We start from the raw sequence: 23,780 nt of genomic DNA, 5'->3' as shown, positions 1-23,780 counted from the left end.
TGTTTAATATTAATTAAATTTAATATAACCCAGTTATATATTTTTCAGATATTCCCAGGCAGAATTCCAGAAAAGAAGAAATAAATCTATATTCATATGATACATAGTTAAATTATGTTATTGAAATTTATTCATAATTATACATTCACATTATGTAATATATATTATCATATCTTCTAATTTTCTGAACATTTCTAGAATAACTGAAAAGGAGGAATGGATTACCAATCAATAATTTTCATGAAATAGAAAACTTTACTTGTGTACTGATACAAGTATTATTCATACAAATACAAATTCTCTGTATACAATAAAGAAGGCTAAAATAATGCTACATGTCCTCCACAATAAACATGCAGAAGTGAGAGCAATTAAAGTTGCCCAGAATTTTGTGAGAAGATAACATGGAGGAGGTGATTACTTGGCTGTGTTTTAAAGCATTTCTAAGACTATCCGATACTACTAGGAAACACCATTACTGAAGTGGTGCTGCCTTGGAAAGGTATCCAGTAACACTTAAAGAACAAAGGATGATAACAATCTTGGTGGATATTCACTGCATCAAAACTTTGATGGCTTTCTCTTTAGGATGATGATCACATCTTACATATGCAGTAAAACTGTCATTGTTCCTTTGTCCTCTGGTACAAGTGTGTGATATTTACAACAGGGCAAGAAGTATCCAGTTTCTACTGAGTATCCCAATTTCTGTTATAGTCTTTCTAATATTTAGATGATTAATAATTAATGAAACGTATAGAAAATTAAATTTGGCTTCTCAGCATTGGCTTTAATGTAGCAGACACACTGGTTGTACACACGGGAGAGAGTGGAAAATGTTGTGGCTACAGGGTCATAGAACCTGGGTCTATGATCCTTGTCATGTCCTAAAACTCACCCCACAGACCACAGATTTTGTTAGATATAAGATAGTGGATAAATCTATACTTCACAAGCTGGAATTATTAATAAATTCAGTGGAGAGTTTTGAAAATATGCAGATTCTCAAGAATGATTAGTCCACAATTTATGTATGAAGTAAGCCCTAGGAACGTGCATGTATAAAAATCGTCCAGAAGAGATTGTGGCTTCCAACCAAGATGGGATAACAGAAACTATGTTAACTCTTCTGCAGAAACTAAAAAACTAGATGAAACATATGACACAATGATTTTTAAAATGTTAAATATCAGACAACAGAAGGCAATAACTCCTGAGAGATAGAAAACAAATGAGGTGAATCCTGCAATTATCTCAGCTAACTGCTTTGAGAGAATTTCCAGGTTGTATTGCTAGTGGGAGGGATCCAGATTGAGCCTGGTGGTCTCTGCACATTGGGGAAGTCGACTTGGGAATATAAGGAAGCTGAAGTGTCTAGAGTTTACAGGGTAAAGTACCAGAGAAGAGAAAGTAGTACACAGAGAGGACTCTGAAAAACTGCAGAGTTCTCCCTCTAGTCTTCATTTGAGTACTGATTGGTTGCACACATGTAGAAAAGTATACAAGGACAAGGAAAAAGGCAACATCAACTCTTGATAAAAACTCTCAGCAAACCAGAATGAAAAAGAAAACACACTCAACTTATTAAAGGGCCTTTGTGAAAACCTATAGTTAACATTATACTTAAAAATGGAAAAATTATTTTTCTTTAAAATCAGGACCAAGAAAGGATTATCTGCTCTCATCACTTCTACTTGATGCTGTGCTGGATGTTCTAACTAGTGCAAGTAGGCAAGAAAAAGAAAAAAAGTGCATCCAGATTGAAAAGAGGTACAAACAAGAGCTGGTTCCATTCCTTCTGAAACTATTCCAATTAATAGAAAAAGCAGGAATCCTCCCTAATTCATTTTATGAGGCCAACATCATCCTGATACCAAAGCCTGGCAGAGACACAACAACAACAACAAAAAGAGAATTTTAGACCAATATACCTGATGAACATCATTGCAAAAATCCTCAATAAAATACTGGCAAACTGAATCCAGCAGCACATCAAAAAGCTTATCCACCACAATCAAATTGGCTTCATCCCTGGGATGCAAGGCTGGTTCAACATAAGCAAATCAATAAATGTAATCCAGCATATAAACAGAACCGAAGACAAAAACCACATGATTGTCTCAATATATGCAGAAAAGGACTTCAACAAAATTCAACAGCCCTTCATGCTAAAATCTCTCAATAAACTAGGTATTGATAGGACGTGTCTCAAAATAATAAGAGCTATTTATGACAAACCCACAGTCAATATCATACTGAATGGGTAAAAACTGGAAGCATTCCCTTTGAAAACTGGCACAAGACAGAGATACCCTCTCTCACCACTCCTATTCGACACAGTGTTGGAAGTTCTGGCAAGCGCAATTAGGAAAGAGAAAGAAATAAAGCATGTTCAATTAGCAAAAGAGGAAGTCAAATTGTCCCTGTTTGCAGATGACATGATTGCATATTTAGAAAACCCCATCGTCTCAGTCCAAAATCTCCTTAAGCTGATAAGAAACTTCAGCAAAGTCTCAGGATACAAAATCAATGTGCAAAAATCACAAGCATTCCTATACACCAATAACAGACAGAGAACCAAACCATGATGAAATCCCATTCACAATTGCTTCAAAGAGAATAAAATACCTAGGAATCCAACTTACAAGAGATGTGAAGGACCTCTTCAAGGAGAACTACAAACCACTGCTCAATGAAATAAAAGAGGGCACAAACAAATGGAAGAACATACCATGCTTATGAATAGGAAGAATCAATATTGTGAAAATGGCTATACTGCCCAAGGTAATTTGTAGATTCAATGCCATCCCCATCAAGCTACCAATGACTTTCTTCATGGAATTGGAAAAAAAGTACTTTACAGTTTATATGGAACCAAAAAAGAGCCCACATTGCCAAGATAATCCTAAGCCAAAAGAACAAAGCTGGAGGCATCATGCTACCTGACTTCAAACTATACTACAAAGCTACAGTAACCAAAACAGCATGGTACTGTTACCAAAACAGAGATACAGACCAATGTAACAGAACAGAGCCCTCAGAAATAATACCACACATGTACAACCATCTGCTCTTTGACAAACCTGACAAAAACAAGAAATGGGTAAAGGATACCCTATTTAATAAATGGTCCTGGGAAAACTGGCTAGCCATATGTAGAAAGCTGAAACTGGATCCCTTCCTTACACCTTATATAAAAATCTATTCAAGATGGATTAAAGACTTAAATGTTAGACTTAAAACCATAAAAACCCTAGAAGAAAACCTAGGCAATACCATTTAGGCCATAGGCATGGGCAAGGACTTAATGACTAAAACACCAAAAGCAATGGCAATAAAAGCCAAAATTGACAAATGGGATGTAATTAAACTAAAGAACTTCTGCACAGCAAAATAAACTACCATCAGAGTGAACAGACAACCTATGTAATGGGAGAACATTTTTACAATCTACCCATCTGACGAAGGGCTAATATCCAGAATCTACAAAAAACTTAAACAAATTTATAAGAAAAAAAACAAACAACCCTATCAAAATGTGGGCGAAGGATATGGACTGACACTTCTCAAAAGAAGACATTTATGCAGCCAACAGACACATGAAAAAACGCTCATTATCACTGACCATCAGGGAAATGCAAATCAAAACCACAAAGAAATACCATCTCACACCAGTTAGAGTGGCGATCATTAAAATGTCAGGAAACAACAGGTGCTGGAGAGGATGTGGGGAAATAGGAATGCTTTTACATTGTTGGTGGGACTATAAACTAGTTCAACCATTGTGGAAGACAGTGTGGCGATTCCTCAAGGATCTAGAACTAGAAATACCATTTGACCCAGCCATTCCATTACTGGGGATATACCCAAAGGATTATAAATCATGCTGCTATAAAGACACATGCACAAGTAGGTTTATTGTGGCACTATTCACAATAGCACAGACTTGGAACCAACCCAGATGTCCATCAATGATAGACTGGATTAAGAAAATGTGGCACATATACACCATGGAATACTATGCAGTCATAAAAAAGGATGAGTTCATGTCCTTTATAGTGACATGGATGAAGCTGGAAACCATCATTCTGAGCAAACTGTCACAAGGACAGAAAGCCAAACACCGTATGTTCTCACTTATAGGTGGGAATTGCACAATGAGAACACATGAACACAGGGTGGGGAATATCACACACTGGGACCTGTCGTGAGGTTGGGGGAGGGGGAAGGGATAGCATTAGGAGATATACCTAATGTAAATGATGAGTTAACGGGTGCAGCACACCAACATAGCACATGTATACATATGTAACAAACCTGCATGTTGTGCACATGTGCCCTAGAACTTAAAGTAAAATAAAAATAAAATAAAATAAAAAGTCTCAAATTCAATAGTAAAAAGCAACAGTCCAATCAGAAAATGGGCAAATGACAAACAGATATCTCACTAAGAAGGATATACAGATAGTAAAAAAACATGTGAAAAGATACTCGACATAATTAGCCATGGGAAAATGCAAAATAAAACCACAACGAGATATCACTACACACCAAAAAAAAAAAAAAAAAAAAAAAAGGAAGAAAGAAAATGGTGAGGTAAACCTGTCTTTACTTGCAGGCAGCCTCATTTTTTAAGTAGATAATCTCATGGAGTTTATGTAACAGTTATTTGAACTAATAATTAAGTTTAGCAAAGTTGCAAGATAGAAGACTAACATACAAAATTCAATTGTATTTAAATATGTTAGCAATAAATACTTGGAAATTGAAATAAATATAATTATTAACAGCATATAAACATGAAATACTTAGGAGCAGCAGGTAGGAAGAAGAATATAATAATATATTCAAGTATATAATAATATTCTTAAAATTTGCACAGCATATTCTACTAGCTCTGTAGATATTGGATGTTAGTGGTGAGTGTTGATTATTAAATGAGATAGAAGCATGCGCAGAAAATGAGGAACAAAGTATGACACTTATATTGGGAATTTTGTAATGCTAGTAAAAAATATACATGGTTTTCAAGCACACCCCTTCCTCCAAGTCATGGTTTCTTTTAGAATTTGGTATTGTAGAAACATTTCTTTCTGTGGAGAATAATGCAAGCTATGTGATTTGTTCTATTTCCATTGCTGCTGTGGCTAGCTGAAAGCTCAGAGTCAATGATGAATTATACTCTTTATAATTATAAAATACCTATCAATTTTATATCTGACTATATTAGCTCTGCTGCGGAAACTAAAAAACTAGACAAAACATGACACAATAATTTTTAAAACAGTAGATATCAGACAACAGAAGGCAATAACTCCTGAGAGACAGAAAACAAATGAGGTGAGCCCTGCAATTATTTCAGCTAAGTGCTTTGAGAGAATTTCCAGGTTGTGTTGTTGGTGGGAGGGATCCAGATTAAGCCTGGTGGTTTGGATGTGTATCTGATGTGTAGATATCTGATGTATCTTTCCTTTGGTGCTAGTTTTTTGTTTCAGTTAAATTTCTTATAAACTGTCTATTTCTTATTGAAAAGAGAGAAAAAATAATGTATACACATTATAAATATATGTGTAATTGCATGTTATATATATATTACATGTATATATGTATATTTCCATGTACATATATATGTACATAGAAAACCCTAGCTACATATTTATCCACATTCACTCAATAAACATGTAGGAACTACTGAGGCAGATTTTTAAAAAACCATATCTGGAAACTAGCCTCGTTATTGTACACTCATCCAGCATTTGTGAGTGTGTGTGTGTGTGTGTATGTGAGTCTATTTGCGTGTCTGTGTCTACCTTGATTCCATCGAATCTCATTCTTTAGGGACATTGGGTTGAAAGAAAATCCATCCTTCTTTGGCCAAGGAGGATGAGGCGTTAGTTAATTAAATTCCTTGTAGGCGTTTTTCCTGATGCAATAATACTAAATCCAGGGATAAGTTGTCTTGGCAACTGCTTTGGCAACTGTTACTAACGTGCTTTTTAGGCTTGTGAATAAACATATTTGAGAATGTAAATCACAAGCTGAGGTTCAACAGATTTTTTTTTTCTTGTTCTTCCAAAGAAACTGGACACTAATTGATAATACAGTGTACTTCCATTTGTGTTTGAATAATGTGGCAACATTTCTAGCACAGTCTTTGGACGATTACATATATTATTCATGTTTTCAAAATGTAATGAAGATGCATACTTAATATCAGTTTTCCAATTAAACTTTATAACCAAGCTCAGAGATGGTTATAGTTTTTGGCAGAGATTTTTAATTTTCTTCAAATGCTTTCTTGGGATTCACAAAACAGCTTCAAGCATAAACATGTCTAGCTTGGGGGAAAGGGAGGGGCAAAGACAATGCAAATGTGATGACATACATATGCAAAAATTATTGTGGTGATGAATCTGGCAAAAATTTGACTATAGTCCTTTTTCTCTGGTAATTTCTTTTTAATTAAAAAAATACCTTTTAGCATTCAATGCACTGAAAAAGTTGGCTAGCGAGTCAATTTGTTAACTATCAATTTTGCGGCCAGCTAATGTGCACTGATGTCCTTTCTTAACACTAAAATAATATGTACCAATAGAACTATTTTAGTGGATAATAAAGTAATCCTCACTTACAGAGGCTTCATATTGAGTTCTTTACAGAATCCTAGGGAATTAAACAATTATGCAAGAGTAAAAGGGGCCCAAGATAATTTTGTCTGAATACGTCACCTTATAGAAATGGGTATTGAGATTCAGATAAATCATAAATATCCTAAGCCTATGGTTAACTATGATCAGGCCATGTGTTCCCCAATGTAACATCATAGCAGCCTTCTCTGAACATATTTCTGGCCAAAACAACCCCTTCATAATATTTTTTCTTCCTTATGGAGATGACATGGTATGGTTTAAAAATATGGACTTCTGGGTTATATAGATGTTGGTTTAAGTTTGGATTACTTACATTGAAAACAACAACAACAACTAACTTCCATAATCTTGATGCTCATCTAATTCTTATGATCAGGTAGTGACTTTCCTGTCTATAAAATACATGGAGGGTTTCTACCAGTTGGAGCTTATAAAGATGACAAAGGGCTAAAAAATTCCATAGAGAGCTTCAACAGTAGACTCAATCAAGCTGAAGAAAGAATCAATGAGCTCAAAGACAGGTCATTTGAAATTACCCAGTCAGAGGAACAAAAAGGAAAAAAAAAAAGAGTAAAGAAAGCCTGTGGGAATTATAGGACACCATCAAGCAAAACACTAAAGATGACAAAGGAAATCTGTGAGACACTGATCCCACTCTGCCATGAGAACTTTATAAAGCGTACAACACATGATTATAGTCAATAGCTCTACAGAACAAAACGTGTTTTACAATTGGTTTTCATTTAGTGCCCACCGGTGAACTGTTTCATTTTGGGTTGCTAAGGAAGAGGCTGCTGGCTTGTTCTGTCTGAATCTTTATCTCTGTGACCCACTTTGCTCTTTTTCCATGTAGCTTATTAGGTAACAAAAACCCTGCTTCTTAGTTCTTTGTATGTCACAGTTTAAAAAGCCTGCAAGATACTACAGCTCTCTCTCTCTGGCACAATGTGCTTAGCTCTTTTTTTTAAGTCTAGCACTTCTGAAGTATATGATATGTTCCTTCAAAGAGAGTCACTTACCAGGGCAATACTGTTCAATAGAACTTTGATGGAAATGTTCTGTGTCTGCACTGACCACTATGTTAGCTACTAGCCTCATGTGACTATTGAGCATTTGACATATGCCTACAGTGATGGAGGAGCTGAATGCTTAATTTTATTTAATTTACATTTAAGTTTAAATAGCCATATGTGAATAGAGCCTACTATATGGTACAGTGCAGGTCTACAAGTTGAGTAGAGATATATGGGTAGCCTGGTTCTCTATCGCCCTTTCTTCCCACTTTCCTCACCTCTTTCTACTTCAAGTTTTTTGTCTACATGATAAAGTAATCTAGGCCAAATAGCATTCCTAGTGTTATTATTATTCCAAGGAAACATATGTGCTTTTTAATGGAATCCTTTTTGGGGCAGTCTAAACTGGAAAAACAAGAATTTCAAGCTCTGTAGAATCCTGGTAGGGAAAATCCTTTGAGGTTAAAGTGGTTATCTTGTGTCCCTCAAACCACACCTGTGGATAATTATTCACTGCCAGTTTAGAACACAGGCCTAGTTGAGCATCACCATTATTATTGATGTTGATATTTCTTGATCTGCTATAGTAATATCTTACCCTCTTTAAATAATCTGATATATGTTTTAAGACAAATAGCTTTTACTATTTTATTTTCTTCTGGAGAAAGGATCTCACTCTGTTGCCCAGGCTGGAGTGCAGTGGTATGCCGTCACAGCTCACTGTAGCCTTGAACTTCCGGCCTCAAGTGATCTTTCTGCCTTGTCCGCCCAAAGTGCTAGAATTACAGGCATGAGCCACCGCACTTGGATGGGACTCTGACATAATTTGGGTGTTGTCCCCCTCCAGTCTCATGTCAAAATGTAAGCCCCAATGTTGGAGGTGGGGCCTGGTGGGAGGTGATTGGATCATGAGTGCAGATTTCCCTCTTGGTACTGTCATCACAATAGTGAGTTCTCATGAGATCTGGTTGTTTAAAAGGGTGTGGCACCTCCCATCCCTCTCTTGCTCCTGTCCCAGCCATGTGATGTGCCTACTTCCACTTTGCCTTGGGCCATGATTGTAACTTTCCTGAGGCTGCCTGGAAACCAAGCAGATGCCAGCATCATCCTTCCTGTATAGCCTTCAGAACCATGAGCCAATTAAACCTCTTTTCTTTATAAATTACCCAGTCTCAGGTATTTTATTAGAGCAATGCAAGAACACACTAATATAGACTGTATTCTAAAAACAGGTAACAATTTCATTTTTCCAGCTCTGCTCATCCATTTCTAGTCCCCCATTCCCATGAGTTACGTAAATACAGATAGCACCTGCACCACAATAGTTTCTTTAAATCTTGTGCTCATTCACTGCAGGAACACCACACTTCCTTCTAGTAGTACTGTAGGAAAACAAAAAGAAACAAGATGAACACCGGCATGCGTTTTCTGGGGTGTAGCCCTTAGAACGGTATCCTAGTTTCAGTACAAATTTCTCTCTTTCATGTTTGGTGTCTGGCTTGGAGATTTTTTGCGGGGAGAAATTTTTGTATCTCTGCTTCTGAAGTCAATCCTTTAACAGTATTTGTGTGTGTGTGTGTGTGTCTGTGGATAAGGTCTCACTATACTGCTCAGGCCAGTCTTGACTCCTGGCCTCAAGTGATCCTTCTACCCTGGCCTTCGCTTGAACATTGATATTTGAGTACATGACCTGTATCATTGAAGACCAGCTCCGTTCCATCAAGATTTGGCTTTCTAGACCCTAGCTGGCTCATCGCTCCGTCAAGTAAGAATCAAAGGTCAGAGCCTTCTTGAGAGCTGAGTACAGGGCTGTTGTCTAAAGCTGTAGTCCAATCAATTACACCCTAAAGTGGTGTCCAAATGTACCATTTAACTTACCACGATGACTGCACTGGTCCATTCCGCAATGTTGCCAACTCCTCTTAGCTGCCTAAAAGATCCTTTTTAATGCTTTTTTCTAATGGTCTGAACAGTCTGATTTTTTGTACCTTCATAAAATCCTTCACATCTAGAGTGGTGTGGTACCAAAATAATTTCTGCTCCACTGATCACTCACTGATGAGCAATTTGATCAATTAGCTGAACATTTAAAGAAAATTGTAGTGTTGATAAAGAAAACTAATCTCCACTCATTAAATTAATATTTTGGTGCTGTTTTAGAACTTCTGTCTGGGCACATTTTTTACAGCAATAAAAATTATTAGTGAGTTTTCATTATTAGCCTTCCTTGTAGATAAGGTAATTGAAGTGTAGGGAGTTTACGTAAATTCTGCAAGACTTCACAGCATATAGTGGTAGAGTTGGCACACAAAACCAGGTCTCTCTGGCCCCAGTTACACATATTTCAACTTAACACACATTTAATCCAGTTGAAAAAGCAGACGTATGTGAAGAATGTGATTCATACATTCATACCTGATATTTAGATTCCAGGTGCCTTTACCAGTGAGTCTAATCTATTCATTATAGCCGACCTGACAAGACTTGGAAATTAAGATATTTGTCTGAATTAGTTTGTGTCTTTGAAGAAAATGTATTTCTTTAATGGTATCACAAAGTCCAATTTTTCATGAAGTAAAAATTTCTATCAGCCAATTCATCCTCATTACGAAGTTAAAAAAATGTATATGCAGCTGGGTGCGGTGGCTTATGCCTGTAATCCCAGCACTTTAGGAGGCCGAGGTGGGCAGATCACCTGAGGTTGGGAGTTCGAGACCAGTCTGACCAACATGGAGAAACCCCGTCTCTACTAAAAACACAAAATTAGCCAGGCGTGGTGGCACATGCCTGTAATTCCAGCTACTCAAGAGGCTGAGGCAGGAGAATTGCTTGAACCCAGGAGGTATAGGTTGCAGTGAGCCGAAATCGCGCCATTGCGCTCTAGCTGGCAGCAAGAGTGAAACTCTGCCTAAAAAAAAAAAAAAAAAAAAAAAAAAAAAAAAAAAAAAAAAAAAAAAAAAAGTGTATGCTTGTATAATATATGTATGTGGGTATTTTGTTTCCCATATACACACATATAAGTCCAGTCTTGAAATTTGATATTTGTTCCTGAATTTTTCTTTTAGGATGGAAAGGAATTTCATTTTCTGAAGATACTGATTTAAAACGTTGGTTTTCAAATTGAGTTTATCTAGCAGCTTGCCTTGTGGCTTTGACTAAGACAATTAATTCCTGGGCCCTCCAGTTGTCCACCTAAAAAATGGGAAGGAAAGCTGTATTACTGTTTTTATATATATTTTTTTCTCATGGAAGTAAAGACTTACAAGTGGATTTTTAAAATATATATTTTATTTGAAGTTCTGGGGTACATATGCAGAATGTGCATGTTACACCTATCAACCCATCACCTAGGTATTAATCCCCACATGCATTAGCTATTTTTCCTGATGTGCTTCCTCCCCCAACCTCCCTGGGAGGCCCTGGTGTGTGTTGTTCCCCTCCCTATGTCCATGTGTTCTCAATGTTCAGCTCCCAATTATGCGTGAGAACATGTGGTGTTTGGTTTTCTGTTCCTATGTTAGTTTGCTGAGGATGATGGCTTCCATTATAAGTGGATTTGACATAACCAATTCTTTGTCCCTGAGTACCTTGTCCTCTCATGGCCTCTGCCACTTGCTATTCAACAGAGATAAATCAATCCTGCTCAGGTAAACTCCACACCATACCCACTGTTCATGTCTGTATCTGTAGCATCGTCTTCATGGAGCATCCAGAATTCTCTTTTCCTTATAAATATTTATTTTCCAGAAATATCAGAATATACATAACAAGGAAAACCTAAGGCCATCTGAGATATATATATATACCTGTTTTAAGGAAGCTGGTGTAAGTGTCGCTCCAGAGTGCCCACAAGGTGGCAGCGTCTCAGAACATTAGGCCAGCGGAATTACTGGGTCCTGGCCTTGGCGGTTGAACTGGGCTTCATAGCTCAGTTATACTGAGATAATAGGGTCAAGTGTCTGCCCAGTGATAGCTACTGCGAGGTCCACCAGCCTCTAGAAGTCTAGAAAACCAATTTTTAACAGTATTTTCTAAAAAGCAGTAGCAACATCACTCTTCCATTTTAGAGTACTTTATTCAGAAAAAAAAAAAAAAAGCTTTCAGAATGCTTTATTTCACTTAAGAATGTAAAACCTACATTGGTGAGAAAAAAAAAAAAAAAAGGAGGGAGTGGACTCTTCCTTATATTTTCCTGTCATTCAAAGTCATTGATTCTCAACCTCGACTTTACATTAGAATATTTTGGGGAACTTTTAAATCACTCTCTGGGATAAGGGCCCAGAGATTAATTTTTGAAAGCACTGTAAGTGATTCTAAAGGGCATTCGAGGTTGAGAATCATCTTTTCAGTTCCTCTCCGTCCATTCATTCATTCACTCACCATTTATTGCATACTTCCTCATGTCAGCTTTGAGCAAGGAAATGGTGATGATGTAAAATGAGATTCCACAATTGCCCCCAAAGACCTTGCAAGTTAGTAATTCAATTTAATGGAAGTCAATTCAGCAAACATTTATCAAGCTCCTAGAACATGACAGGTACTATGCTAGATACTGAAACGGCAGAGATGAGAGCAATTCCAGCTGCCTAGCATTTATATTCTAGTGGACAGTGTGTACAACTTAGTATCAGATGAGGCAGAATGTGGCATTATTCATCTTTTACCTTTCTATAACATTTCACAGTAACACAAAACATTTTAACCAACTTATATAACTTAAGCTATATAACCCAATAATTCTTGAGATTTGCAAGCAGCTAGCTATCATTATCTGAAGTTCAGAGAGGAGACTAACACGCTTTGCCAATATGAAGCAGAATAAGTCATCATATCCAAGCCTAGGGAACTCTACGATCAGTGCTTACTGCCTCATTTATGCTAGGCGTGGGGCTCAGAAAAGAGTGGTAGATTTTGAATGCATAAGTGAAGGTATTTGTCTTACGGTATATTTGTGCATTTGTCTTGGAGATTTTATCTCTGAGAGAGTGAGTAGAGATCATTTCTGTCTACACATTTCCTGAGATACTTCCTCCACCTAATCAAAGGCCTTTTCTGCTCCAGTCTTAATGTATATATTCTTTCTATATGCTCTCCTTCTAACTTTCACCAAAATGGTGAGCTCTAAAATTGCTCTGGATGTCTATTTCTGTGAAGAAAAAACTGAAAACATTTAGTTCTATCAGCAGATCTGGTTGTCATCAACTGCTGTCAATCACAGAGAGCTTTAATGAGGGGAGTGAAAATTAGTCCAAATGTATGTAAAGAAGGCATACGAGTCTTATTTTTCAGAGATCTCCATTCTTTCAGCTAATAGAGTGTGAAGCCAAATGCCATCTGGATTAGGACTGGCACATGAGATAGTTGATCATGAACATGTTTTAAGAATTAACCTTATGGCAGATTTGGAGAGTTGACTCGTGAGGGAGTCAAGCGTGGGTGAATATCTTCCTTGTGTGGAGAACCAAAATGATATGGGCATCCTTTAGGGTCAATAAGCATAGGAAGATATTCCCGGGTAGCTTGTAAGTTTTATATTCCCACAATAGCAGAGAATCCACTCAGTGGTTGACTTCCAGATGATCCATGGCCTCTCTATTAGACAGAAGACTCTTACTAAATATCCCACCATGGCACTGTGGAATTGTCTGTCCTTTCCCTAAATGCTCAGCTTTATTAGGACTGTCAGATTTAGGTGCCATAGCCTAAGAGAAGCATGAATCAATTGGAATATATCCAGCAGAAAACATTCATATGATAAATGTGAACATCATTTTAAAGAACAATTGAGAAGCTGTGAAGTTTTAACCTAAAGCAGCAGAGACCCAGAAATGCAAATGCAAGCACAATAAAGTCAAATATGCAAACATCTATTTGTGCAAAAGGGGGTTACGCTTGTTCTGTCCAGTTCCAGAGAGAAGGAAAATGACCAGAGGTGGAAGTGACAAGGGGGAAAATTCCAGCTTATCTTGATATGGAAGAACATTAGAATTGAGCAGTAGAAGCAGTTGCTTCACAAACCCCCTGTTTTCAGAAGTGTTCAAGAACACTATGTTAAGAACGTCAAAATTCAGCAGGAAAGCCCTTCAGTCGCAAGAGTCAGCAGACCCAGTAATTTGGGAGCCAACTGAGTAATTTTTGGACCCATGAATTAGAAGAGAATGGCCTTGGCCTTATGCCAACAGGGAATACTTTGAGGACTCCCACTGTCCCTGTTTTGGGCCCTGAAATCCTTGTGTTAGTCATTTTTCTAGTTAGCAACTCTTTGAAGGCCTCAAAGACAGATGTGATAGCAGTCTTTTATCCAGGGGCTGAGACCGATCCCTGCCTAGTCCAACAGTTAGGACTTAGGAGAGGGGACTCTGGTAGATTTGGTCCAAATTAACAAGCATGGCAAAGGCTGATATGAAGCCTGGGGAGGAGGAGGTTCTGAAACTAAGAGCTGTGGGTGCCAAGTACCCACAGCTTGGCCCTAGTTGTCACTCCTGCCATTTGGAAGCTCACCTTTAAGAAGAGATGCTGACATCTTAGCAAGGCTGCAGTGTCCGCTGCTGCTCTCGGAGCTTTGCAATGCCGCCCAAGGACGACAAGAAGAAGAAGGACACTGGAAAGTCGGCCAAGAAAGACAAAGACCCAGTGAACAAATCTGAGGGCAAGGCCAAAAAGAAGAAGTGGTCTAAAGGCAAAGTTCGAGACAAGTTCAATAACTTAGCCTTGTTTGACAAAGCTACCTATGACAAATTCTGTAAGGAAGTTTCCAACTATAAACTTATAACCCCAACTGTGGTCTCTGAGAGACTGAAGATTCGAGGCTTCCTGGCCAGGGCAGCCCTTCAGGAGCTCCTTAGTAAAGGACTTATCAAACTGGTTTCAAAGCACAGAGCTCAAGTAATTTACACCAGAAATACCAAGGGCGGAGATGCTCCAGTTGCTGGTGAAGATGAATGAATAGGTCCAACCAACTGTAGATTTGGAAAAATAAAACTTTATTAAATAAAAAAAAAGAAGAGATGCTTATGTCTATTAGACTTTTATCATGGTGCATCTGGAAGTTTAGCTTAAAGAAATGATGACTCAGAAGTGGGAGTGGACATATGAGAAAGGCCCATTAGGTAGAAGAAGGGTTAGACTCTCTTCACCCAGCACTAGAGGAAGGAAAGTCATCAAGGGTGGATATGTTGAGGGGACCAGGTTTCAGTATAATCAATAGCTGGGGGGACTTTAGAACTACTGAACAGTGGAAATAGCTGCTTTACAATAAGTCCAGTCTGTAGAGATGTTTAGGGACAGGTTTTCACTTCAAGAGGAGGAGCCATCATTCATTCATCATTCGTCCTTATTAGTAAGAATTGAGATTAAATAAACTCTAATGTAGGAATTTGGATAAAATGTATTTTCTTGAAATTTTGTGAAACTACAGAACACTATTTATTCAACATTCCTGGATGCACTAAAAAGAATAGTTCTCCACAGGTATCTATAATTCTGATTGAATTGTCTGTGCCAGAAGACACTGTTATCTCAGCTGAGGGCAGAGACTATGTATTTATTTTTCTCTGAATCCCTAGCCCATAGGACACTGCCTACTATAGAGTAGGTATACAACAAATGTTTGTTGAGTGAATGTCAAATTAATTTGGTTAATTCTATTGCTCAAACTTGGACCGAGTCCCCTCTGGGTGTAAGGTATGCCTACTCAAAATATATTGATAGCTAACATTTATCAAATTCTTGTTATTGGCTAGGTGCCAGGATTTCATACACTATCTCATTCAATCCCTATGACCAACCCTCTTAAAAAGATCAAGTAGATGCTCTCACTACACCCTTTTTACTAATAAGGAAACTGAGGCATGCCGAGACCAAGTAGCTCCCCCATGGTTACACAGAGAGTGACTCGATGATACAAGATTTAAATTTAGATTGTGTGACTCCAAAGCCAACACAGTTCATTATTACAGTATAGTCTCAGTAAAGGAGTGATCCTTAATAGGGTAAAATATTTTAAAAATATAGCTAACAATTATTGCATGCTTTCTATATGCCAGGTCCTAAGCATTTGTCCATTTATTCCTCACATTAGCCTCACAAGGTAGGTGCTATTATTGTGCCCATTTTACAGATAACAAATAGAGTCCAGGATTTTTGGATTTGGGCTTATCAGACTGTCAAACTTATCCTCCAAATGTTATATGATCTTCTTCCATTTTTAGGGGTACTGAAGGAACAAGTATCCCCCAAAATAGAAGAAGAACAAGACACTGAAGGAGCAAGAACATTTTGGGGGATACCGAAGGAACAAATCATGACTCCTCTTCTGTGAAGTGTGTGTGTTACTTTAAGAAAATTATATTTGGATTTGACCTGTCACTGGATCTCGGCTCATCCAACACTCTGTTAGGATAGGACCATTCCAAATGCTCTTTATGCATGCCTTCTGGGTATCAATTAGCTATGAGTTCAGAGGCAGGTTAGAGGTGACAAGGAAACTCACAAAGAACTGAAAAATTAGGATCAAATGGAGATGGGTTCGGGCGAGGCTCACTATTGCATTAGCTATAGGAATAGCTAATAAAGTCCCATATTTGGAGGTCACTTAACCTCTGCATAGCCTAGTTTCACCATCTATAAAATGGAGTAGCAGGAGTAATTATACCCCTTCCTTCTTATCCATTTTCTAATTAAAACTTGTAACTTTTTAAATGGGAAGAATCAGGTGTATTATAAGACAAATGGAATTAGGTGGAGAAAAACTCGTGCAAGCCTCATTTTGTGATGTAGCCTAACTTTGCTTTATGAAACTAAGTCTACCTCAAAAGGGCATTGAAGCCTCAGAATCCCACAAAATATGGCCCCTGACTCAGAGCTGGAAGAACTCAACCAGATAGATGGGCAGACTTAGATTGTCTTGGGTCTGGAGCTTATACAAATTTTGGACCCTCTTTAGGTAAAAGAATACAAAATTAGACCCAAATGAGATTTTGTCACAGATGTTTAATGTGGATTAAATTAAGTCACATAAGAGGTAATTCACTCCTTTTAAAATACCTTCATCTAATCAAAATCAATCATACTTCTGAAATGATTCCTGATCTCATACATTAAGTTGAAATCAAAGGCTGTGGATCACGTTATAATATAACGAGCTTGGCTTTGTGGAAAGAGGCATAGCTTCACTCTTCCCCCATTGGTTTTATATATTTGAGGTCAAAAGCCTTCTTGCTGAGAAAAAGAGAAAAGGGCTGATAAGTGCAAGAGTGCATGTGTGCCTGCAACAGCAATTTGGTGCAGGGAGTTCTGGAGGACAGCCAGGATGTGAGCCATGGCAGAAAATCAGGAGGAAGTTTGGCGTTCACCACATTAACCTTAGGCATCACCTGGGCAAGTCACTCATCAAGAAAACAATCATGCAGCTGGAAACCATCATTCTTAGCAAACTATCACAAGAACAGAAAACCAAACACCGCATGTTCTCACTCATAGGTGGAAACTGAACAATGAGATCACTTGGACTCAGGAAGGGGAACATCACACACCGGGGCCTATCATGGGGAGGGGGGAGGGGGGAGGGATTGCATTGGGAGTTATACCTGATGTAAATGATGAGTTGATGGGTGCAGCACACCAACATGGCACAAGTATACATATGTAACAAACCTGCACGTTATGCACATGTACCCTACAACTTAAAGTATAATCATAATAAATAAATTTAAAAAAAAAAAAAAAAGAAAACAATCTACCTCTCTTGGCCTAGGAATCTCTCTTGAGTGCTTCTAGGCTGCGAGTGTCAAATGGTTCTTTGGAGATGCTGAGCAGAAGAGGATTTTCCATTTCACCTTTTGGCCTTCCCTTCTACCTCTTTCAATGAGGACTTGTGCTGCCTCCTGCCGGAGTGTTGTAAGGAAGATTAATTAGCTAATATCGGTTAAGGGCCTTTGATGATGACTGCTAAGTGTTTGCACCATGTAATTGCCATTTTTTCCAAGGAAATACCCATATAGTTACTAATTAGGTATTGTTGGAGCACCTCATGCCCTATTATTTTACAGTTGTCTTGTAATTAACTGGCATCAGTTCCATTTCAAATGACATTTATTGCCCATTTCCCTGGTTTAATTTTTGGAAATTTTATGGGAAGCCTGGGCATTGTTTCTTATTCACTGCAACTTGAATAATTAACAAGGTAAATATGGCTTTGGGTGGTGATATTGTCAACAACAAGAGTTCTTTAGAGATTTTAATTAAGAACACTACTGCTCTACTTTATGTGAAAGTTTATTATGGTGTCTAAGCACTCTAAGCTCTCCTCCATTGTGGATTGTGGCTCATGTCTGAGTGTTTGTGCCTGTGTGTGTGTGTGTGCGCGCGTGCGCGCTTGTGTGAATGTGTAATTTTTATGACAAATGATGTAACATGAGATATGAGAACAAAGTCCTCCTTTGGCTTACCCTTCTCAAAGGCACAAACTGGAGAAGCTGATTAATTATTTTTTTTGCCATTTTCTTGCTATAACCTAGAGACTTGAATTAACTCAAATCACACATCACTTGTTAAATACTATAGTATCAGTTATTGGACTAGTTGTGTTTCATGATTTCTTTAATCTTTACAACAAGTCAATGAGGTCTCTCACAATGACAAGATGAAGATTCAGAGAGGTTAAGTAAGATGTCCAGAGCCACATAGGTAGTAATAGATAAAGATAGAGCTCAAATTCAAGTCAGCCACACACTGAAGCCTGGGCCCTTTCCGCGCTCTCTCTCAAGCAAAATTACTGAGCTTTCTACTTGGAAGTGAGTCTAGGTCACTCCAAAGGCCAACTAGTGCCTTCTCCAGGAAGTCTTGAATGATCATTTATGTAAGTGCATCTTCTCACCTCTACTCTGATATTACTTTCTATTGCTTCTCATAGTTTGACTTTTATTTAAGCTGTGTGCCAGTGGGAAGGACAATATAATGTGACACTTAGAAAAGCATGGAATTTGGAGACAACTGGAATGTATTCCTTATTCTGCCTTTTCCTATCTGAGTCATTTTGGACAAAATTCAGCACAGCTTAAGATTCATGTTGTTGATGTGAAGATGAAAGGAGAGCATGTGTGGAAAGTTCTCAGAATGTGTCATGGTACATGGGAAGCACACAATATATGGTGGCTGGTTGGATGGATAAAAACAGCATGAATGAAGGAATAAATGGCAGTGACCTTTGCTTGTTTATAGGATCACCTCTTCAACATTGCACTCTGTGTCAGTTCAAAATGTAATTTTAAAAATATAAAAATGAATCTCATAAAGACTTGAGGAAGTCAAGTATATCTGACTGAGTTCCAGACTGCCCCACTGTAGTAGAAAAACCTGACTAAATCACACTAATTATAATGGTGTATACAACTTCTTAAAAATAATGGCCACTAAGACCAGAATATGTTGATTATTAACTAGCTGAAATATGGGATCTATTGTGTTGTGAGTTCCTCCAATCTATTTCAGAATGAAATAGAACAATGGAGGCCAATAGGAGACCTGGACTTGAAATCACAGGGTTCTTATCAGAATTTCAATTCCAATTCTACCATGTGTAATTATCTATGTGACCTCTATACACAATAAGCAGTAAATTTCATGGAACTACCAAGACTCCAGGAAGCCGACTCTGAATTGGAAATATATTTGTGTAAAGTTTATTGGGGGTGTTTTCTGGAGCAGCATATGTCAGGGGGTCAGAGAAGCAGGATTGGGTCATACTGGTTGCAGGTGACTTCCCAGGCATTTCTGGAGTTGGAATAACCCTTCAGGGCCGAATTGAAGAAGGAATGCCAAGACTTTGAAGCCTTGCAGACTGTCCCCAGGAGAAGGGTGTAGCATTAGACAGAGGATCTCTCTTTGGCCAAGAGAGGACATTTCCTGAGAAGAAACATGGCTGTGAGATATCAACAACCCATAATTCCAGCAGCCGTGGGCATGAGTTTCTCAGTTCTGGAATCTGAGTGCAGCACCACAGCATCCACTACAGTGGTGAAAGAAGCATTGGAACTCAGGAAACCTGACCCCTCATGACTTCATTGTAATTTCTTTCCTTGAAACTCAATGACTATTATCATTTTCACTTCACAGTTCAAAATATAGAACCTCAGAGTTAAGTAACTTACCTAACATGCCAGAGATTGTAGGTACCATGATATACCACTAAAGTCCATGCACATTCCCTAGGACCATACATCTGCCTACTTTGATAGCAAATGAAAAGTCACTCAATAGATTGCTAAATTGTTCAGCATTTAATCATTTGCTAAATCTCAGAAGATGCAAGGGGATTATGTGTGTATGTACTTGCACACAATATTTTAGAACAGGCAGATAGATATTAGCTGTTTCCCCCTGGAGGGTGGAAACACTCAAGACTTCAGAGGAGTAGCGGCAGAAAACCATTACAACACACTTCATATCAAGCAGATTTTGCGAGTCAAGTAATTGCTTGTAAACATAACACCATGCAATAAACCCAATATATATTATTTGGACTTCATAAAATAATTCCATATTATTTCTGTAAGTAATTTTTTGTATATCTCTGATGTTATGATGTACTCACTAGGGATATGGAGGTAAATGGAGCTTATAGATTGGTGATAGAGTTGTGTTGGATTTGGACTTGAATATTGCAAGAGGTTTCTGCAGATGTGGTCACCCAGAGAATATTATAAACAGACAGATAATAGTCTTAAAACTTAACCCACTCCATCATTGCAAATCTGAGATAAAAGGAGAGGAAGGAGGGAGGGGATTTACTGAAAGCAATAACTTATTTGCTCCAGCCTGGAAAATGTCCTACAACCTATGGAGCTGTACTAATGTGTGAATGGGCCTCAACATCAGTGCAAATCCCTGCAGGGTTAGTTGGTATAATCATTAGCCTACCCACTCACAGGATACCAGCTTCTGGGCATCAGGAGCTCATGGAGGCACAGTAGCACCATGAGACTTGTCTTCAAAACAGGACTGGTCCATGCATCCACTTCTTCCTCCTCATAGACCCCATCTGCTGTGGGAAGTTAGGGCTTCACTCTGAGATTCTGTATTTTCAACTGTAAAGTGAAAATGATAATAGTCATTAAGTCTAACCATCTCCATTTTCTTAATATTTGCTCTCATTAGCCTGGGCCACCTCAGGATCTGTGTGTCTGCCTAAAGGCACAAACAGTTCTCCCAGGCCTCTCCCAACTAAAATGTGAGAGCAGAGTCCAGCAGGACACTGCATTTGCAAGTAGAATGACATGGACATGAGTCATGATTCTATCACTTTGTAACCAGTAGGCTACTCAGTTTCTCTGGAGTTTGATTTCTTCATCTGCAAAATGAGGTTGGATGAGGGATAATAACCATTCACAATTGTGAGGAGCAAATGAGAATATTTGTGTTTTTAGAAGGAATTATATAAAAGTTCCATATAAATAATGATGTTGAGCTGGAGGGCTCTGCAGATGCATTTAGCCTGGGAAGAAGAAGATAAGCCTTTACTTGGAGGACAAGGCAGAATCACAGCTGCTGGATTTGTTCTGAAATGAATACAAGACACCTTTGTGAGCCACACTGACAAATTAGTCTGCCCCACTCCTCACGTGCTGGCTGTCAACTTGTGCCCCACTGCATCCTGTTCCCCATGTTCAAATTCAATGAAGGTCAGAGCAAACAGTCACCCATTGCAATTCTAGAAATCTGTTTTCTCCTACCCATTGCACATCTCAACCCATCACATTAGAATAACACAGTCAGATGCAATTAGCCTCAGACTATTCAATTACCCAGCGGGTTTCCATATGTCATTAAGCATCGTCCTTGTGAGATCACAAGGGTGCCGCACACACAGAATGGTCATTTCTTCTACTTTGCACTTTCAGCAAATAAGACTGGAAGTCAGGTTGTCATGATAGTCTTGATTTAACATATCTAATTCCAGTAATTTAGAACTTTCATTGTATCTGAAAATGCTCAGGACCCATCACTGAGTGTCTATTTTGATTTCCCTGGAGGTTGAGAGGAGATGCCTTTCCAGGCTACTGAGAAAACACATCCTTCTTGGGCCTTCATTTTCTTGCCCAGGCTATTCTTCTTGCTATCAATATGTTTCCTTCTTATCTTAATTGGCAAAATCAGAACACAAGCTTCAAATTAGCCTCATGTGGAACTCACCTGTGCGTAAAGGTTTTCCTGAAGTTTGCAAAAGCAGAGGAAGTCACAGTCATGCCCCTTGTTCAAAACCCTTCTAAGCACATCAGCTCCAATTTCCAATTCTGCAGTTATTTGTTTAACTATATCCCTTTCCTGTAGACTGTGAAGTCCTTGAAGAATGGCACTGTATTTTGTTCATCTTTTTGATTCAGAACACTTAGTGTGAAATGAGCCTGAAATTATAAATTGAATAGATGAATAAATATACATAAATATAAAAATAGATACTGTTTTCAAATGTTTATTTTCAACAGAAATATTGAACTCGTTGTCTTTTTGTGAGGTGACATTCATTTTTTGAACACCATGCAAAATTATGCTGGCTATTTTCCAAGGAATAAAACAATGGAAAATTATACCAGAAAGATGAGATTTCTTCACTTCCTCCTTTCTCCACTGTGGGTAAGTTTATGATTTTTTTTTATTTCTGCGTTAGCTATGGGCTGCATAATTAACATGCATAATTATTTAGTGGACTATTAGACTTAATGATAAGCTCTGTCTGATATGCAGAATGATGTCTTGGAACTGTCACAGCTGAGTTGAGAGAAAGATATAGCTCAAGATGAATGGCTGAATTCAGATTAAATCATCACTCTTTGGGCATCTACTAAAGATTGGATATGGTCCTGAAAACATGACCTACATTATCTTAATAGCCAATTGACGCTAGCACTGCCGTAGTGCAGGTGTAGAAAGGGAGACCCACAGAAGTGATTTAATTTGCTAGAGATGACCCAGCTATTAAGCATATGCTGAGTCCAGATGTCCAGTTTCACACAGACTGGGAATGGGCTGGGATTCAGAGAGGACATGGGAGTGCTTAGCTAGTGGATGTGTCTCCAAGATAGCCAAGTCCGTGCCAACCCTGAGGTTCTGTGATCTGTGTGGCTTGGTGATGACCTCTACTGGCTAAACTTCCTGGGCTGGCAAAATGCAGTGAGGTTGGAGATGGGGGGGGAAGAAGGGCAAAGGATCTAAGTTTGAGTATTAGTCTAGTCACCTATTGGATGCATTGGGTATTTCTTGCTTAATGCCACTGTTCTGCCTATGTCCTTCCATGGCTCCCCAGTGCTCTTTGCACAGAGATCATGACTCTGTCAGTTGCTGCATGGCCTGCCTCTCCTTCCCACTCCAGCCTCAACTCATTCCATACCCTGCTCCCTGCCTTGGGGCTGGGCATACCAGGAGGCTTCAGAGCCTGTTCTCTCTTGCCTTTGCAAGTGCTGTTTATTCTGCCTAGAATTCTCTTCTCATCTCTCTTGTGCCACCTGAAATAAAGCCTTTTCATCTTTTAGCTCTCAACCCAAGCGTTTCTCAAGGCAAGCCCTTCTGCTGCCCCAGGGCCAGCTCACCTTCCGCTGTGAGTCCCGGTCTTCCTTTCCTTCAGAGTACCTCACTTGCTTTGCAGGTAGCATTCGCTAATGGATTCGGTAATTAATATTGGTCTTTCCTTTTAGACTGGAATCTCCATAAGAGCAGGGACAGCGTAGCATGGCTGGCACAGATCGTGTTGTCTACTCCCAGGCAGCTACTATCTAAACATTTGCTTGCCCTCTCTGAATCCCAGATAGCCTCCATTCTGTGTGAAACGAGATTATGGTGGTTGGCAAATCAAAATTTGTGATTCACTTTCAAAAAACTGTTTGCCATTTCTTCAGAGTACAAACTCTAATTGGTCATAGTGAATGAATGGAGAAGGAAGGAGTAGACACAACTGGTCTTATCATTGCTTAGCTGTCTGTAAGACTTGACAGACTGGATTAAGAAAATGTGGCACATATACACCATGGAATACTATGCAGCCATAAAAAAGGATGAGTTTGTGTCCTTTTTAGGGACATGGATGCAGCTGGAAACCATCATTCTCAGCAAACTATCGCAAGAA

General features: G+C 38.6%; 1 protein-coding gene and 1 long non-coding RNA gene across 4 annotated transcripts in view; one reads left to right on the top strand and one right to left on the bottom strand.

The window, feature by feature from the left end:
- Positions 1–219: 219 nt before the first annotated feature.
- The window catches only part of LOC126961406 (uncharacterized), a 52,792-nt gene continuing 29,231 nt past the window's right edge, over positions 220–23,780 (bottom strand). The window contains exons 3-6 of one of the 3 annotated variants that reach the window (XR_007728292.1): positions 21,854–22,065; positions 17,404–20,748; positions 10,079–10,855; positions 220–9,045 (exon numbers count right to left, since the gene is read on the bottom strand). This is a non-coding gene — a long non-coding RNA (uncharacterized LOC126961406). Of the gene's footprint in view, positions 9,046–9,164; positions 10,856–17,403; positions 20,749–21,853; positions 22,066–23,780 lie in introns of those variants that run through there. The other 2 variants (XR_007728293.1, XR_007728291.1) reach the window with 2 other exon arrangements.
- LOC126961404 (40S ribosomal protein S25-like) lies at positions 14,149–14,617 on the top strand. Its single transcript, XM_050801778.1, has one exon. It carries the CDS (start codon positions 14,231–14,233, stop codon positions 14,606–14,608), a length of 378 nt encoding a protein of 125 aa, XP_050657735.1. The 5' UTR covers positions 14,149–14,230; the 3' UTR covers positions 14,609–14,617.

The sequence above is a fragment of the Macaca thibetana genome, chromosome 8, assembly GCF_024542745.1.
Source record: "Macaca thibetana thibetana isolate TM-01 chromosome 8, ASM2454274v1, whole genome shotgun sequence".
NCBI classification, from domain to species: Eukaryota; Metazoa; Chordata; class Mammalia; order Primates; family Cercopithecidae; genus Macaca; species Macaca thibetana.
Note: the sequence above shows the minus strand (reverse complement) of the source record. Positions and strands in the feature narration are given on the sequence as shown.

Bases quoted from the DNA above. Each gene is read 5' to 3' on its own strand.
- LOC126961404 (XM_050801778.1), top strand. From the start codon at position 14,231: ATGCCGCCCAAGGACGACAAGAAGAAGAAGGACACTGGAAAGTCGGCC.